The sequence below is a fragment of the Myodes glareolus genome, chromosome 20 (assembly GCF_982192425.1).
Source record: "Myodes glareolus chromosome 20, mMyoGla1.1, whole genome shotgun sequence".
Taxonomy (NCBI): domain Eukaryota; kingdom Metazoa; phylum Chordata; class Mammalia; order Rodentia; family Cricetidae; genus Myodes; species Myodes glareolus.
Window position 1 is genome coordinate 47,068,328 of NC_142045.1, and position 19,092 is coordinate 47,087,419.

The window sequence follows — 19,092 nt, forward strand, 5'->3', positions numbered from 1 at the left end:
AATCTAAGGCATTGTAATTCAGTGAATTTGAGGAAACTGAGGGGACACTCATGAACTGGCATCACAAGCAGGGTCCTCGTCGGTGTTCACAGCCACCATGTGCAGCTACAGTAGAGAAAAAGCACAGCACACGGCAAATTATCTGTTGTCAGAACACAGGCTCAGTTCTCAGTGAATGCTGCAAACCTTAAATCACTCTGCTTAAAATTTGCTGTAGGCACCTATCCATAAGATGCAGATAGTCATGTACAAAATGTCTATTTAAGCGGGCATTATGTGCTCACAGTATGTTGTGAAATTGTGAGCTGGAAACTTCATATTGTTTGCAACACTTAACACAAGACCTAGAATTTGGGTGCTGTCTCATCGTGCATGGTGAGCCATACAGATGTCAGGACCAACTATGTATTTCCGTATCACTCATTCATTGCTAATGCAGAGGACTAAGGACTAAACACCACAACTGGGACAAAGGGAAATTCCTAAAGTCGTTCAAAGGAAATCTTACTGAGTTGGTGCTTGTTATTTTGCACTTGGAGCAGTTACTAGACCTTCAGGAATCAAAAAGCAGAGTATCTGAGAGAACATTTCTGGACACAGGTAAATCAAGGTGTCATCCCACCAAACAGACTTATCTTCTTTGGGGTCTGGGAAAAGTCTGAGGCCGGTGTATCCACCAAATGTACCGACCTATTGTTTCTTCTTTTGAGGGGAGACTGCTGTTGGTCTCGACTTGAGCGGGCCTCTTCTGAGCATCTCTGTGGAACCCTAAGTAGGATGCAGGCTTCTGGTTACTGTATTGCTACCGTAGATACTCTGTTGTCCTTCCTAATCACTACCTTACACTGTACCATCCTTATTTGTTCTTATTCTCACTTAACACACCAAGAGTCGTGTGGAAAGTGGGAGTCTCAGCTGAGGAGCTGAGGAACCGCCCAGATCACGGTGCTCTAACCGTGTCTGGAATGGTTTTGGTTGCTGACTGATGTGGGAGGACCTAGCTTACTGTGAACAGTGCCAGCCAAGAGCAGGTGGTCCTGGGACGTTTAGAGAAGCTGGCTGAGCAGGAGCCAGGGGGAGCAAGCCAGTGAGCTTCTCTTCCACGGTTCCATCCCCTGCCCCTGCTTTAGCTCCCATCCTGACTTCTCTATGATACACTGCTACACGCAAAAGGAAGCTAAAACCAACCATTTCCTCCCCAAGCTGCTTCTGGTTATAGTTATCTGCCACAGCAACAGAAAGCAAACGACAATTACTTTCCCACTTCATAACATAAAGCAGCAGCCAAGTTAACATAACTCTTTAAATTTCTCTAAGACAGTTCTATTAGCGTCCAAATCCTCCAACAAGGAGAAAGCAACACAAACAGAAATAAGAACCCTTCTAGAAAATGCCCTTGTAGAAGGGCATCAGAATGTATAATACAATACATCAATCTTTTCCAAACAAATTCAATTCTGTCAATCATTCCTTCCCTTCTTCATGTTCATCAACTCATAAGTTCAATTATCTGTCCCCTTATTTTACACTGACGTTCTCTAGAAGTTTCCAGCCATGGCAGTTTTGTGTTTGTTCTTGCTGTTGTCTTGGAAAGACCTATGTGAATAAATTGATTTATTGAGTGTATTTTGCCTGTAGGTGGACACAGGTTTCCTCCTTTGAGTACCAGAAAACTGGAATGATTCCTCCATAGAACCAAAAACGCTTCCGTGAAAGAATTCTGAATCACTCACTACTTTCTGACCTATTGTTAGCCTGAACCAATGTGCAAAATCTGAAGCCCTAAAAATCTGGCAGGTCCTAGGTGCGGTGAGACAGTTCACAGTGATCCTGGACTCTAGGCCAACACAGAGAATGAAATGGCCCCAATAGAAACCTTCGACAGTGTGACAGGACTGGTCCTCCATAGGCCGAGGCAAACACCACTCACAGTCTATAGCTGAGTTAGTTGTGTACAGCCCTGGGCTAGGTGGTGTCTAAGTTTCACTCCTCTCAGCTCTTCTCCCTCCTGATAATGTATCAGATCCAAGTGTGCTGCCACTATTTCCCGTACAGATTCCGCACTCATCACCAGGACACTGACACACAGCCTTCTAGCAGCGACACGTAACTAGACATGATCTGGAGAACACGAAAGACTACCCCAAAAGGCCTTTAGCTCTGGGGGTCGGTTTTGAAATCTCGGCATAAAAATGTTTCCCTACATTTTCTGTACGTCCTCATGTTTAAGTATGGTCACGTCTTCAAACCGCAGGAGGATGATAAGCCCTGTGCTGAAGCTGTAGGTGGCCTGCTTGCCTTTCTCACATGGCAGGGTGGACGTCAGCAGGGCTCCGCGCCATGCAGGCGGTTCTAGTGGAGCCAGAGAAACCCTAGACCCTGAAGTCGCACCACGGAGATGACTCAGAGAAGGAGCTTGCAGACAAGCCTGAGGAGCCGAGCCGAGTTCCAGCCCCAAAAACAAAATGGAGGACTGAGTGCTACCCGCTGACTCCCACACGCATGCTGTTACACAACAGCCCTTCCCCAGTGCAATTCAATTTTATAGAAGTGTGGAACCAGCATGCAGCAGCTCTATACTGGATGATATCATCTTAACTTTGCCATAGAAGAGATGATCAACACGACTGGAGGAGACAGCCAAGCTCCATGCTACACAGTTTAGAGATGGGGCTGTAAGTCACAGGGAGATTCTGAATGGTGCCCGCCAAACACTACTCTAGTATGAAGTCTGGTGGACAGTTTTATGTATACATTGGACAATGTATTTTTTTTTGTTTTTTCCAGATAGGGTTTTTCCGTGTAACAGCATATATGTTTCATGTTTACACTATGGGAAATACATCTGAGAGTGCAATTAACACAGAACCAGTTGACAAAATGACAAGAAAGAAAACTATTACTCATTTAAACCAGAAAGTGATTCTGGGAATCCAGTAAGGTATTGCAACAACAGAAAGAAGTACCTTTTATATAAAACACATCACATGTTTAACAATGAATCAACGGTCTGCGAGCTGGCTGTAACAGAGCAGTAAACTCACATATACTGGAGGAACTTTGTGTCTTGGAAGCAGCTGCCTAAGGAAGTGCACTGGTGCTCAGCGAGGCGGGAGCTGCAGCTGAAGGTGCTCTCACACCCTTGGCACTTGTTCGGCTTCTCTCCGGTGTGGATTCTCTGGTGTCGGTTGAAGCTTGACCTCTGAGTGAACGCCTTGCCACAGTCTTTACAACAGAAGGGCTTGTCCCCAGTATGAACCCTCTGGTGCTGAGTGAGGCTCGATCTTTGATTAAACGCTCTGCCACAGTCTTGGCAGTGGTATGGTTTCTCTCCTGTGTGGATTCTCTGGTGTTGGATTAGAAGCAGGTTGCGGCTGAAAGCTTTGTCACAATCTTGGCACTTGTAGGGCTTCTCTCCAGTGTGGATTCTCTGGTGCCGAGTAAAGCTTGACCTCTGAGTGAACGCCTTGCCACAGTGCTTACAGTGGTAGGGCTTGTCCCCGGTATGAACTCTCTGGTGCTGAGTGAGGCTGGAGCGCTGTTTAAAAGCTTTGCCACAGTCCTTACAGTGGTAAGCCTTCTCTCCAGTATGAATTTTCTGGTGTTGAGTAAGGAAAAACACACGGTTAAAGGCTTTGCCACATTCGTTACATTTATTGGGTTTCTCTCCAGTGTGACCTCTCTGGTGCAGGCTGAGGCTTGATCTTTGATTAAAAGCTTTGCCACAATCTTTACAAGAATAGGGTTTCTCTCCGGTATGAATTCTCTGGTGTTGAGTAAGGCTTGATTTTTTATTAAACGCTTTGCCACAATCTTTGCAATGGTAGGGCTTCTCACCAGTATGAATCCTCTGGTGTTGAGTAAGGAGTGAATTACGGTTGAAGGCTTTGCCGCATTCTTTGCATTTGTAGGGTTTCTCTCCAGTGTGAACTCTCTGGTGTAGGCTAAGGCTTGACCTCTGATGAAAAGCTTTGCCACAGTCTTTACAATGGTAGGGCCGCTCTCCAGTATGAATCCTCTGGTGTTGAGTGACAGTTGATCTCTGATTAAATGCTTTGCCACAAAATTTACAGCAGTAGGGCTTCTTCCCGGCATGGATGCTCTGGTGTTGCGTAAGGAGTGACTTATGGTAGAAGGCTTTGCCACATTCTTTACATTTGTGATGTTTGACACCAGAATGAATCCTATGATGCTGTCTAAGGCTGGAACAATAGGTAAAGGCTTTGCCGCATTCCTTACATTTGTAGGGTTTTTCTCCGGTATGATTTCTAGGAAGGCTGGAATTTTTATTGAAAGCTGTGTTACAATCCATACCCTTGGAAATCTGATCTTGAATATGGATATACTGGTGGATGATAAGTTCTGAGTATTGATGAAAGATGGTGTCACATTTGTAGCATTTGTAAAAGTCCTTTGGGAAATGAGCAGACTGCTGATCCGCAGGATTTGGCTCATGGATTAAGTCACTGTCATTTCCATTGCACTGATATACTGTCTCTCCAATAAATGGGCCCTGGTGATTATTTAAGGTAGACTCCTCAGTAAAGGCCTTCCTGTTTTCTTTGCATATATACTGGATTTCTAAAATATCTGTACTTGAATTTTGATTAGGTGATACTGGATGTGTAAAGAACCTGTCGTGTTTATGGAAATTGTGTGTTTTGGCACATGAAAGACCTAATTGTTGATTATATATTAAGGAATTTTTCATAATGGAGCTCTCAAATTGATTACATTTAGAAATTTTTTCTTTATTTTTAAGTTCCCCATCAACAAAAAGGTTTGAATGAAAACTTAACCCAAAGCTGCATTTGAAATTGCTGAAGTCAGTAACTGAAGAATGGGCTAGACCCCTCTCTGCATTTCCCAAACTATCTTTGAAAGAAGAAGTGTATTTCAAAAACTGACTCTGATGTTCACTGACAGAAGCACACGGCTGTTCACAAGCAACAGGCAGGGCCTGAGGGTTTTCTTGAGCCATTTCAGGTTCTTGCTGTCTACTGGGAGTAAAGCTTCTCCTACTCTCAGTTGTTACAAACGGGTTGTACCCATTATAATACGTCTTCGGAACTTCACGTCCCTCTATATGGTCCCTTTCTTCTCTGGAGCACAAACCGTCAAGGTCACCATTTCTATGGCTTCCATCGATCAGTTCCTGGAATGAATACTTTATGTTCTGCTCTGGTGAAAAGTGTTGGTTATAATGAGGAAACACGGCTGAAAGAAATCAAGACAAAAAATTATTTCACTCATTAGACTCTGATGAATACAATTAGCACATCTAACATCTAAAATCATGCTAAATTTAGCACAACAGCAAACTGCAGAATGGAAAAAAATCTATGGCCTTCATTATATTACTAATACTGAACACAATGACTCTGGAAGAAAATAAACACTCATTTTTGTTCATAAATACTGAATTCTTCTTTTGTAAAATGAAAAGGTCATAGAGATGTGTTACACAACAATTTGGATTTAACAGTTTAAAATAGAATAATAAAATCTTTCAGAAAATAAATTTAATTTTACATGGTTTTGATCATGGTAAAAAGCTAAGAAAGAAATGAAACTGAAACTTCAAATGCTACCTTAAACAAACTGTCTCTCTTAGACATGGAAGCAGATTTATCAAGACACAGATGATAAAGTAAGGTAACTGTCAAAAATATTCACTGAGCCAGGATGAAATGACCAAGGAGCACAACCCAGTCAGAAAACATCCCTGCCATAAGCAAAACAGGTGCACTATTTAGCCAGGCAAATAAAAACCCACACAATTTTACTGATAATAGACAAATACATAACTCAGTCTTATTTTAATTTCACCTTACACTGTCCTGAAACATACAGTATTTATAACAGACATTTAATAATAAAATACAGGTAAAGCTACTAATATTAAGGAATATAAAGGAATGTAAAAACAGAAAATACAGGAAAAAAGAAGGAAAAATGAACCATTGTACCATAAAATCCTAAATCATCAGGTGATAATTAAAAATGCCTTTATAGAAAACGAGTTCTCAGTTTTGTCTCTATATACCTATAAAATCATTAGCAGTCAAGTGTTTGGTAAAAAAATTCACAGAAAATTCATTAAAATGTACATAAAGGGTTCTGAGACAATTGAAAAAAACCAAACATATAAACAATGTTAATAGAAAACTTCTTTAGCATATTAATATAATATACTATATTGACCAAGAGTTCCTGAAAATGTCGACAGATATTCTGAGGCTACCAAACATTATGAAATAACTGTCACATTATACAGTTGCCCAAAGGAGAGGGGAGGATTTCAGCCACCACTGTGAATGTGGAGACCACTGCAGCAGGACCAGACTGGAGGAGCACTGTGAATGTGGAATAGAGCACTGCAGGACTAGGATGGAGCACTATGAATGTGGAGATCACTGCAGGAGGACTAGACTGGAGGAGCACTGTGAATGTGGAGTAGAGCACTGCAGGACTAGGATGGAGGAGCACTGTGAATATGGAAGAGATCACGGCAGGAGGACTAGGCTGGAGGAGCACTATGAATGTGGAGACCACTCAGGAGGACTAGGCTGGAGGAGCACTATGAATATGGAAGAGATTACTGCAGGAGGACTAGGCTGAAGGAGCACTGTGAATGTGGAGACCACTCAGGAGGACTAGGCTGGAGGATCACTCTGAATGTGGAGGAGATCACTGCAGGAGGACTAGGCTGAAGGAGCACTGTGAATGTGGAGACCACTCAGGAGGACTAGGCTGGAGGATCACTCTGAATGTGGAGGAGATCACTGCAGGAGGACCAGGCTGGAGGATATAAAGGATGGTAAACATAGCAGCAAGTGCCTTCAGTGGCAATGGGAGGACAAACAGAGCTGCACTTTGGAAAGCCAATGCCACTGGAACAGGCTTCATAATACATCTTTTAGGCCTGCTTCATCAAATCCTGGATCCCTCATTTTTGGGCTCTGCTTCAGTCACTCCTACTGACCTGGGAACAAGATCAAGGTCTTTTGCCTCTTTACATTCCAGGGCTCTTTCTTTTGCTCCAGACAGGTAACCAGGTATGGCTTAGACACAGCAAGACCTGATTATTGGAAAACAGAACATGATACTTATTTTATTTTCTTCATAACTACTAACATATCTGACCTAGAATTAGTATTTCAGTATGAAAAAGATACATAAAAGATATACAATAATACTCTATAACATCATTTTCCAAATGTTATTTCCCTACAGATATACAGTAATAAATTTACAATTTAAAGATTTTTAGCTCCATTTTTGCTTAGTACCCAATCACAGGTAAAGAGAGAATAATTGGACTTTAAGATGCAAATTATAACAGTTTATGCCACTCAGTTGCTATAATTACCACTAATTTTAATTTGGGATATATATTACCTGAAGAGAGATGGAAAAGATAAAGATTTTAAAATATGAATATTATCTATTTCAATACTTCTTTACCTCCCATCATTTCTCTCCTGAAATCATAGGCTCCCAAGATATACTCAGCAATGCAAGGAAAGTAAATGCAATGCTGAATTAGTAACTCTGCTGAAGTGAGCCTTACCCAAGAAGAGCAGGTTCCGATAGTTTTCCAGCATCACATCCTTATACAGATTCTGCTGTTCGGAGTTCAGGCATTCCCATTCCTCTCCAGAAAAATCGATAGCCACATCCTTGAAGGTCAACGGTTCCTGAAATAAAAATAGGCAGCACAATGACCATGTGGCCATTGACTCAATTCTTGAATTTGACCCAGGATAAAGGAGTTAGGGAGAACTACCCTTCACACAGTGGAGTGGCCTGAATGGAGACATTCCAACCTGCTGGCATTTCCATTGTATCACCTAACTCTCAAGCAAAGACAATATAAAGTCCATAGAAGCAGGGGAGATACTCTGCTTTTATAAAAAATTAAATGTAATGGCATCAACATAAGTATTTACATTTTAAAGTTCTTTTACTATAAGATCATGTATGTCTTTTTTCAGGTGAAAAGGACATGCTTATGACTTTTTGAAACACTGCTACCTCTTTTGGGGGCGGGGGTGGTAGCTCAGACCTAAAACTTTACACAAGCTAGGAAACTGATCTATAACTAAGCTACATCCCAGCCCTAAAATCAGAGGTTCTAATTCAGCAGTTCTGAGTAGATGTCTGACAATGCAGCATACTCACTAGCAATGCCAATATTAGTGGGCCAAATACACCTCACTGACCAGCAATAAAGAAGATACTAAGAGAATTCATAAATGGATTTGAATTGAGAGTTTTAAGAAATTTACTTTTTATTGTAATAGCAGCAAGGCAACTATCCTTTCTGGTGATTTAAAAAAGACTATCACTGAATTTTTCATATGCTAATGCATAACCACCCCAACTAATCTATTGAGACCAGGGGACGTTTTTCTTCAATTATGACATTTTGTCAAACATCCATAAATGTTTTACATCCATAATGTAACCCCGCCTTCACCAACTGTAGTTCAGTAATCTATGCAGGTGCACGTGTCTAAGGTCTTTGTTCCAGGCCTGGGATGATGCATGGCTGCACACAACCATGGCAACAGACACACGAGAGAACATCAAACTCACACAAATACAGGTCATCAGGACCAGCTGAAACCCTTCTAACAAGCAGATGTACACTATAATTAAGATGGAAACAAGAAGAAACCTAAAGACAATTCAAAGGTAAGATAAGTGATAATAATAATGTGTGGTTTCCAGGAAGTTGCTTTTTTAATTTAGCCCATGATAAGAAATATAGTTTAGGTTGGATAGCAGTGGTGGCGCACACCTTTAATCCCGGCACTCGACAGGTAGAGGTAGGTGGACCTCTGTAAATATGAGGCCAGCCTGGTCTACAGAGTGAGTTCCAGGACAATCAAGGCTACAGAGAGAAACCCTGACTCAAACAACAACAACAACAACAAAAAAAAACAATAAGAAAAAAAGTGTTGTATTACAACATGCCAAGTATACACTTACACATCCTTGAAAAACTGAAACAAAAATTAAACAAAATTACCTTTGCAAAGTATGATACTATGTTGTAATATTTTAATTGAATTCTATAAGTAAGTTAATCAGAATTGATTTGGCCTCCAATTTAAAAAATATTGATGACCCAGCAAGATGGCTCAAGCAGGTAAAGGTGCCTGCTACCAATCCTAGCAATTTCAGTGCAATACCAGGGACACACACTGCAGAAAGGACTGACTCCTACAAGATATCCTCTGACCATCACATATGTGTTGTGGTACATATGGTACATACATGCTCCACACACATACACAAGTAATTACATATAATACAAACTTTAAAGGTGCTGAGTTAGAAAAGCAATGTAATGGTTAGGCACTGCCTCTTCCACTTCTACTTGCTGTAATACTTAACAAACTCACTAACCGGCCTGTCTCAAGCACTTCAGAATGGGCCATGTGACAATCCCCTGAGACACGTTTCCATTTGGATAGCTTGTGCTCAAATCTCCGCACAGATCCCTGAACTCTAAGGCAGAGTCTAACCCTGAAGGCCTGGGATTGTTTCTACAAACCTGTCTTTCAGCTGTTTAAAAGCTGCGCTCTGAAGGCAGCGGTTCTGTAAGCTACATTCTCGTGGCTCATTTTTTATGTTAACAGTATATTATTAGTATGTGTTGAAGACATCTCTTCTCAGCACTGAGTTGGTGCCTGTAGTCCACCTTTTGGGTAATATTTACTTATGAAAAGGTGACCATTACAACAGAGGGAAGATTCCCAATGGTGTAAATTTAGCTCAATATCTGTGATCAAGTCTACAGCATTTTTGAAAATCAGTAATTATTAACGTTCTGCAGTAAACTTGGGTGTTGGAATATCCTTATTTCTAAACTTAAAATAAATACACAATTTACAACGTTGTAAAGATGAGCAAAATGTGTAAATACTGTCAGGTCCAAAGCTTCCTTCCCCAAAATGGCAGTGCTGGTGACGTGTCCTAAACAGGACTTTGGCCAGGTAGACAGAAGGGCTGTTAGTGGTGGACAGAAGGACTGTTAGTGGTGGACAGACAGAAGGACTGTCAGTGGTGGATAGAAGGACTGTTAGTGGTGGACAGACAGAAGGACTGCTGGTGGACAGAAGGACTGTTAGTGGTGGACAGAAGGACTGTTGGTGGACAGAAGGACTGTTAGTGGTGGACAGAAGGACTGTTAGTGGTGGACAGAAGGACTGTTAGTGGTGGACAGAAGGACTGTTGGTGGACAGAAGGACTGTTAGTGGTGGACAGACAGAAGGACTGCTGGTGGACAGAAGGACTGTTGGTGGTGGACAAGCCTAAAGGGTGCTGTTCACTGGAAAAGCAGATCTTGAAAGGTTTTTGTCTACCAGGAGCTCCCACAAAGTGCACCGGTTTGTCCAGAGGCCTCCCTGTGCCCTTTTGGGTGGGGACCATCATGAGGAGGAAGGACATTCCTCCACTGATCCAGGTCATCTCTTTGACACATCTTTAGGTCCACCTAGGGACACCCCAAATTAAAATTCTTGTCACCTGGACACTTCCTCCCCTTCTTCTGGTCCTGGCCGCCTCCTCACCTGGTGTCTCAGCTCCTCTTGGAGCTTGCTCTCTAGCCATGGCTGACCACCCATCTCTCCTCTCTTCCCCTCCTCCAGGAGCTGCCTGCTCCGTCTGTGTCCCTCTCACTGGATCCTTCTGATTCTCTCAGCTCCTGAAGCCCACTCTACAGAAGTCCAGCAGGTACTCAGGGCAGCTTCTCTAAGACCTACTGGGCCTCTAAGATAATGGAACCTCCCTCTGATGGAATTCCTATTCCCAACACTTTTCCCTCAGCCTCTCCCACCTCCTCTTCATTCACTTCTGAAAGACGTCTTCTGTCCTGCTTGCCCTTTCTCTCAGCACCCATAGCCAACTGCGGCTTTTCCGGTCACACAGACCCCTCACCTGCCTCCTCTAGTCTCTTTCCTCCTTAGACTCGGGGACCCCATTAAAGCCTTACTGTCCTACTGCAAATAGTTTGGTCTCCGTACAGACTAGACAATCACTCTCCATGGCCAGAAATTGGCCAAATTCTCAGCTTGTGACAACTTCTGCCACCATACAAATGATCTGAAAGTCCCCCTTTCTCTAAGCTTTCTCTGCTTGTCCCAAAAATCTTATCCTCTGGGCCTTCTTTGCTCTAAGCTGCTGTGGCCTCCTCCCTCTGACCATGATATTCGTTGTTAAAGATTCAAATCTCTGGGGTGGGAGAGATGGCTCAGTGGTTAAGAGCACTGGCTGCTCTTCGAAAGGTCCTGAGTTCAATTCCCAGCAACCACATGGTGGCTCACAACCATCTGAAATGAGATCTGATGTCCTCTTCTGGCCTGCAGGCAGACACACAGACAGAATACTGTATACATAATAAATAAATAAATATAAAAAAAAGATTCAAATCTCTTTGGCATATAGATAATACTAAAAAATGGTTTTGTATACTATTCTACTAAATGGGGGACTCTGGAGTTGAGTTATGGCGTCTCTCCAGACCCAAGCACGCTCATTTAGAAGCTTCCTACAAAGTCTCTGTGTCCGGGGTCCGGCTGGAGAAGGAAAGCAAAGAGAAACGGCCGGGAAACGGGAAAGACGCCATGTGCTTCGGAACACTAGCGTACTACGCCCACTAAGGGTTACCACCGCTCACCTCACCCCGTTCTTGGTTTTACTGAACTTTCTGAATACTCCCTTCTCTTCTATCTCTAAAACTTTTGGTGAAGTACAAACTTCATCTCAAGATTTATAAGACCACTGTGCAAACTTCCTGTACCTCAGGATTTTTAAGTTTGCTTGGTGTATTTTTTTTAAGGTCTGTAATAAAAAGCTTAAAACTTGTAACAGAAAAAGTTGATAGGAAAAAGTTGATAGGAAAAAAATCTATACATAGGTAATCTTAACTTGCTAAAACACACTTATATGTAACTTTGATTCAACTCTTGTTTAGAAAAATAGATGTTTATAAAAAGCAAAAAAAAAAATGTGCCTGATGGCTCACTTTGTAATAAATAGCCACCAAGTGGCTGGCAGGCATGGGATCTTGGTTAAGGTGACCATGTGGTACAAACCAACTAAGGCAGCACCCACAAAACTTTGTGAGCTACTGAGCCCCTGCTTGTCACTGTACTCCTAGCTGAGATTAAAAATGCAACACCAGGCCTCCGAGATATTTAGGATTAGGATGGATTTTGCATGGAGATTGTTTTGTTCTGAGGGTAAAAAATAACAGATGAGAACAAGAGCAGGAACGAGGCTCCTGGAACAGGCCCTAAAAACATGTTTGATGATTGGGAGTTATGAATTCCTAACATCACAAGGTCTACTCAGGTTAACAGAAACCTATTTAAAGATGTATGTCTAACTACTTATGTCTTTGCTAGCTGTGTTCGACACAGGTTTCTAAAAACTTTTTTTTTTTTAGATAAGGAACATGTTTGATGAATAAGGTTTATTAATTCCTAAGGTCCATTCAGGCTAGCAAAAACTAACCTGAAGATGTATGTCAGCCTCTTTGTCTTTGCTAATTGTTTAAAGCTTTAGCTATTTGGATAAACTGACTCATACAAGAAATTGTGTCATTCTACAAAGGTACACTAAGAAAGGACCAGGGGGCTGAAGAGATGGCTCAGAGGTTAAGAGCACTGCTTGCTCTTCCAGAGGTCCTGAGTTCAATTCCCAGCAACCACATGGTGGCTCAAAATCATCTGTAATAAGATTTGGCACCCTCTCCTGACCAGGAGGCATACATGTAGACAGAACACTATATACATAATAAATAAATATTTTTAAAAAGAGAAAGGGCCAGGAAAGCAAGGCTCTCAGTCTCTCTGTGAACTATACTTATGGTTTAAAGTTTTATCTTGATGCTAAAGGATCTTCGATTAAATCTCTAAATGCAATTTTTCAGGCTCAAACTTAACAGGAATAAAACTGCAAAATCCTAATCTTATAAAAGCCAATAACTTGTAAACTGTTAAAGACAATTAAGACATGCAAGTTACAGTCAGTTACCACATAAATGATTAGTCTTTTTATGCTGAGTACAAATGTGATTCATTTATAGGGACAACCTTTAGTCTTCTGAATATGTTGTCAAGACTGAGCCAAAAACAAGTAAAGTTTGTTTAAAAAAAAAATCAGGTATACTTAACAAATTCAATGACAGCCATCAAATCTCTCAGACAGAGACAGAAAGAGAGAGAGAGAGAGAGAGAGAGAGAGAGAGAGAGAGAGAGAGATCTGCTGACAAACATTTGAGGTATTTATTGAAAAGAAAAGCTTCCTGTGACAGACGGAAATGGAGCTGCAGTTCCTGACAGCCCTAACATCGTCTTTGAGAATATGGGGCAATGGACTTCACCTGGAATGTGGCTCAAATGTGATCATCGGATGCAGAACTGCCCTTCAGTTTGCCATTTGCCAGAACCCTGCCAAAACCATGGAAAAGTGGGACACTGAAAAAAAATCTGCCTTTCCTGGCCTTGCCAAGGTAGGTCAGTTCCCCAAGTACCTCCTCTTGAGAAAAGTTTCTTGGATTTTCTGGGCCTGGTGGCCAAAGACTGACGCTGCCCAAAGACCTCTACCCCCCAAAAAAGCAACCGAGATTACCAAGGAGGAGCTCAGGCAGCCCATCCAGATAGAGGGTAAGTCTTATCATTCTTAATTGATATAGAGGCCATTTGGTCTCTAATTCCTACTCAGATATATTCTTCTCAGTGCTATGATGGGGTCAGGCAGTTTAGCTGACCTCAGCCAGCCCCTCCCAGTAGGCTACAGCTGCCAGATCAGTCCAATCAGAGCTAGAAAGTCTGTTTCACCTTAGGAACATCTCGGTTTTACAGTAACTTGGGGGTACAACAGTTATACGTGTTATTTGCTGATGGTACAAATTTTAAATACTCTAAATAAAAAGGTTTTTCAGTCTGAGGCCTGATCAGGCCATTGCTTTTCTTAGGGTCCCCTGCTGAGAAAGGCAGACTTGCAGACAGGTTTGCCTTGCTGACAGGATTCATGCTGAGAAAGATAAACGCAGAAAACAAGAAAACTTCCATGTTTTTAAAAAGATACTTTTTACTATCCCTTTATTTAAAGAACTTGCTTTTTAATGACTGCTCTCAGTAATCAAACACCTCAGTGGCCCTTGCTGCCACAACTGACAACCTAAACTTGGCCCCTTGAACTGACATTATGGAAGAACAGAATCGAGCCCTCCCTGCAAGTTGTCCTCTGACCTCACAAGAGCACCAGGGCTGGCAAGTACCTGTCCCGCTCAGAAGATTAAACAAATGAAAAAGAAGAAATGATAAAAGAAAAATGAAGCAAGAAAAACTGGGTACACGCACGCTCAGGAGCCCTACCCCAGAAGTAATGGCAAAAGGACCGGGAAGCGGAGACCATTTCATCTCCAGGACTGGTTTACAGAACACACTTCCTAGGACTACTTGGCATCCTAGATTCATTCGAACACACTTGCACAAAGGATTTAATTAAGCAAACATCAGACCTCCCGCATCCTAAGTACAGAATACTACCAAAAAGCTGAAATAGCTGAAGTGCGCTTCAGAGGAGGCTCTCCCGAGGCTCAAGACATCTAGCGGCTCCCTACGATCTATGCTGATACCTCAGCTGCTAAGATTCCGGAGCCCAGACACTGATATACACACTGGATGCTCTCAGACACCAGAGACATGGCAGATGGTGTCAGGCATCTCTGAAACCGGGGCAAGGAAAGGGGTGGAGAGCGAGATGAGGGCAGGCCCATCACTACGTAAATCTCCAAAGGGGAAGCTCAACCCCAAAGCATTCTGATTGGGTTCCTATGTCTAAGGAAGACAAAAGGAAAGGCATTAAGGTTTTTAAAATGAAGCGTCCATTGATTTTATGTGAACTATCCCCAGAGGAAACCCTTTAAAAAGTGTCACCCGGTATGTGGAGGAAAAATAAATAAATCAAAACCAATCAACCAAAACCTATGCCTACTTGGAATGCAGCATGGGAAATGGGTGTTAATATTGTTATTATTTTTAAAGTCAGCGGTTGGAAATAGAGTCGGGAGATGCAAATTCAGGAATCTTCCGCCGCCCATGAGAGAAGCGAGGTTAGGGGAAGTGCAGGCATCTGGATGTTAGGTTCTGCTTCGTGTGTATTTGGAACGCACGGGCGGAGGGACCGGCCACCACACAGAACACAGCTCCTTCCACTGTGGGAAACCCATACCGAGGCTGGCACATACCCTAACCCCGGCGATCCTGGTCATCGCCACCCAACTCGGGCTGCTGGACCGGAGCGCTGAGGACTCCAGCGGGGAGCAAGCAGTCCTCCAGCGAGTCATCCGTCAGGGCGGCCTTCGCCCACCGCCCAGCAGCTCCGGGGCGCGGCAGGACACGGAGGCCTCCAGCACACCTACGGGGGACTCGACCCCGCCACCCCCCAGTGCCGTCCGAGGAGGGCGGGGCCGCCATAGCTTCCCTCCGGGAGCAGAGTCCCTCAGCTCCGCACTCGCTGCGCCACGCACACACTCGGCAGCTCGCTCTCCGTGCCCTCCGTCCTCCCTCCCCGACGGGCGACCGCAGCCGGTTCCCACCGGCTTCACACAGCCTCCCTCCGGTGTCGGGGCGCCATGCACACTCACCATTGTGGCCCGGCGTCTGCGGCGCCCGAGTCCTCTCGTGATGGCCCGGCACCCGCCAGATGCAGGGCAGACGGATGCGGCGGGGCCGAGCGAGCGTCCACACCGGAAGAGACCCAGCCTGAGCAGGATTCCAAGATCCTGGACTTCAGAAACAAAACGTGAAAGCCCGCCCCCGCCACCCTTTCTAAACGTCTGATTGGAAGGTCTGACTATCGGGATGCTACTGATTGGATGACTTTCAGGTCCCGCCCCATCAAGCCCCAGCACTACCCTAGGAAGCTGGAATGACAAGTCGTAGTAAAGCTGACCCTAAAGGGGACATTTGTATTTAATATTGTATATAAGAGCATACCGATTTATGAATCGTATATATGTATATTATTCTCAATAGAAAGAACTTCGTGACAATTTTTTTTCTGAGTTTTGTTCCTGAACTCTAAATTTTAAAATGAGAAGCAATCCCCTGAATCAGCAATATTCAATATTACACACGTGTAATATTAAAACTTCTAGTATTAATATTAAAATTAAAACAGGTAACAGTGATTGTAATAAAATCCAGTATATCCAAAATGTTATCATTATGCGAAATTGCTGCTACTGAGATATATATATATATTATATGCATATGTACATATACACATGTATTATTACTGATGTATATATACACATTATAAGAAATACTGCGTATATATACAAGAAATACTGTGTATACACACACACATAAATTTTGGTTATTGTACTAAATTGTCAAGATTCATCAAGTTTTCAGCAGGTTTCAGTTCAAGCTGGTCACATTCCTCCTCTGAGGGCTATGACTTTTCTGACCTCTAAAAGGCGAGGCGCCTGAGAATTTCTCCCATTTATGTCAGAGGTGAAGAAATACAATTCCCTGCCAATATTTCTCTTAGGTCCCAGTGCATGGGAGTAACAGGGTCTTAAAAGAGAGCAGAGGCTCCAGCCAGGAGGGGTCCCCAGGTGAGCATGGGAGGAAAGCCCACGTTTCCTGATCCTTCTACAGACTTGCCTCTGTAGTTTAAATGTATTAAAAGCAAAACTGATTTTGTTTTGTTTTGTTTTCAGTTTGGCCTTGGACCTAACTGACAGGCTGTGGACATCTGTGCTCTCCTGTGATGTGGAGGACTGTGTAAACGTAAGAAGCCAACCATATGCACAAATGACTGCAAATTTTCTCGTATAATTCAACACCATCTACGAAGAGATCCAACTTTAATTAGTGGGAAGGGAAATTAATGCATTCATAGCAGCTACCATTTGCCACATAATTTACAATTAAAATATCATTAAGTCATGGCATCGTGCCTATAAGGGCACATTACTTTTCTGTCCCTGGATAACAAACCACTCCAAAACTTATTTGTTGGTGACTGGGTTGCCCCGCAATAGAGGTTCAGCTGGGCCACTTCTGGTGCATCTGATAAGTGAGTGGCTGTTATGATGGTACAGCCACAGAAGGGTGAGCTGGCTATCAGCCAAGGCATCTTTCCCAACACCTCATGATATCTCATCATTCCGGCAGGCTGAGGTGTCTTGACAGAAAGATGAAAAGCATTCGAGACCATTCCAGTCCAGATGTCAGACTAATGCACTTGAATAGACACAAGGTTATGTGAGCCATGGCCAAAAGAGACCAACTCAGTTGCAAAGCATAGAAGCAGACACCACCGTCTGATGGGAGCTAGAGAAAAAGCATGTTGCCTAGGTTGTGGCTGCAGGGAAGAGCGAAGACATGTTGACATTTCTGCATTCAGGATCATTATGCCTCTTCTTATCAATGAGGTTCAACTGTTCCAAGTCAAGGAGTTTACCCAAACAAGGCTGGAATTCCACAAGTCTTCCTGTCTTCCAAAGCCCAAATCCTTACTCTAGAGCCTGTGATCCACCCCGCCTATATGGTCCTCCTAGAGTTTGAATACCGACCTTAATCAAGAGAGTGGGATTTGTGTCCAGGAACAATATAGTCCTCATTATTCGGAATGGTCTTTTCGACAGAGTATTTCTCCAGCTTCTGCAGAGGGCCTAAAATAATTTGGAAAAATGTTTTTCTAAAAAAAATGTGAGAAAAATTTGAGAAATCAAGAACCAACATACATTTTCATTTCTCATCACAAGAGAAATTTGAAGACACATATAATGTACCCCACAGGCATGAACATTCTTTTTGTCTGTTTTTTATTTTTATTTTTTATTTTTTTGGTATTTGTAGGAGTTTTTTTCTTTCTGATGCAGGCAGGATGAGATTGCTATGCCCGAAACAATATCTTACTACGAAGACAAGTGGCTCACAGACATATGGAGTGTCTGCTGAAATAGATAGGCCTGAATTATTTATCTTATCTTAGTTTAATTTTAGTCAGTCATAAGCATCTAGAAATTTATCTTTTTCTTTTAGATTTTACAGTTTAGTGGAATATATGTTTTTAACATATGTCCTGAGGATTTCCTGAATTTCACTGGGGCTCAGCTTAACTGAGTGGCTGGCTCCCAGCACAGCCGTCTCTGAGGTGGTGTTGTTTTCATGGCATACCTGCTGCCCTGGCGATCTCCCAGCATGCTGGCTCCCAAGTAGCTGTTCACGGTACCTCCACTTTGGGTAAGTTGTGGTTCAATATCTAAATATCCTGTCTTTCCCATTGTAATAGATTCTATGAAGATTCCTCCAACATGTGCGGTTTGCTGTCTGCCTTAACCAGGACTTGGTACTATGTGTGTACTTTTAAATCTGAATAATTACTATCAGGCCACGTTCATTTTTTAATTTGATAGATATATGTTAGATTTTCTGCTTTCATTATATGTCTTTTACATATTTTAGGTATTCTTTTATCTTCTGTACTCTATGCATGCATATATACTCATGCATAAACACATAAATACATACTTTAAAATCTTAGATCTTTCTACAGTCACACAGTATCATTTCCATTATGGTTTTTGTTTGACCTTTTGCTTTTCTCTGAAAAGTATGCTTTATATTAAGAATGGCAAACTTCATTTAGTCCTGAAATCGTATCTTTAAACAACTTAAACTTTAAAATAAGTATATCTATATAAAATTTCAAGTCATACAGTATTCTTTTCACAATGATTTTGCCTATATACTTATCCAAAATCAAAACTGAGATAAAATTGACTATTTGACATCTTTTGCAGTGGCTGGCAGCAGCCCTAGCCAGCCCTGCCCTAGCCTTTTTCTGCCTGAAAATTAATGAGATTTTTTGTTTACTGTAGAATATACCAATAGGAACCTTCTTGATCAAGAAAATTATACCCCCATTTTTGCAAGAGCAGAAGCACTGTCAGCTGCTGAACCATCTCTCAGCCCCATTACATCTTTTTACTACATGGTTTTAATCTCAAATCTTTTGATCAGTTTCTGTTCATTCTGTTTCTTCATTTTA

The 19,092-nt window shown here is 42.4% G+C and overlaps 1 protein-coding gene across 3 annotated transcripts; it reads right to left on the reverse strand.

Annotated features, from left to right (window-relative positions):
- Nucleotides 1–2,940: 2,940 nt before the first annotated feature.
- LOC125397495 (KRAB domain-containing protein 5-like) lies at nt 2,941–15,813 on the reverse strand. Of its 3 annotated transcripts, none has more exons than XM_085682349.2 (4): nt 15,671–15,813; nt 7,574–7,700; nt 6,986–7,081; nt 2,941–5,217 (listed from the first exon to the last, which is right to left on the reverse strand). In XM_085682349.2, exons 1-4 carry the CDS (start codon nt 15,671–15,673, stop codon nt 3,041–3,043), a joined length of 2,403 nt encoding a protein of 800 aa, XP_085538475.2. In that variant the 5' UTR covers nt 15,674–15,813; the 3' UTR covers nt 2,941–3,040. The 3 variants fall into 3 exon arrangements, with proteins under 3 accessions (XP_085538475.2, XP_048285860.2, XP_087755671.1); XM_048429903.3 differs by lacking the exon at nt 15,671–15,813 and adding an exon at nt 15,272–15,662; XM_087899545.1 differs by lacking the exons at nt 2,941–5,217; nt 15,671–15,813 and adding an exon at nt 15,272–15,660 and having other exon boundaries at nt 6,978–7,081.
- Nucleotides 15,814–19,092: the final 3,279 nt, after the last annotated feature.

What these genes read in the sequence shown, in the direction of transcription:
- LOC125397495 (XM_048429903.3), bottom strand. Translation starts at nt 15,370, where the DNA reads ATGACTCGCTGGAGGACTGCTTGCTCCCCGCTGGAGTCCTCAGCGCTC. An exon ending in CCAGGATCGCCGGGGTTAGG is followed by an intron (nt 7,701 to 15,271) that starts GTATGTGCCAGC and finishes TTTTTATTTCAG; the next exon opens with GAACCGTTGACCTTCAAGGA. An exon ending in TCGGAACCTGCTCTTCTTGG is followed by an intron (nt 7,082 to 7,573) that starts GTAAGGCTCACT and finishes TCCAATAATCAG; the next exon opens with GTCTTGCTGTGTCTAAGCCA.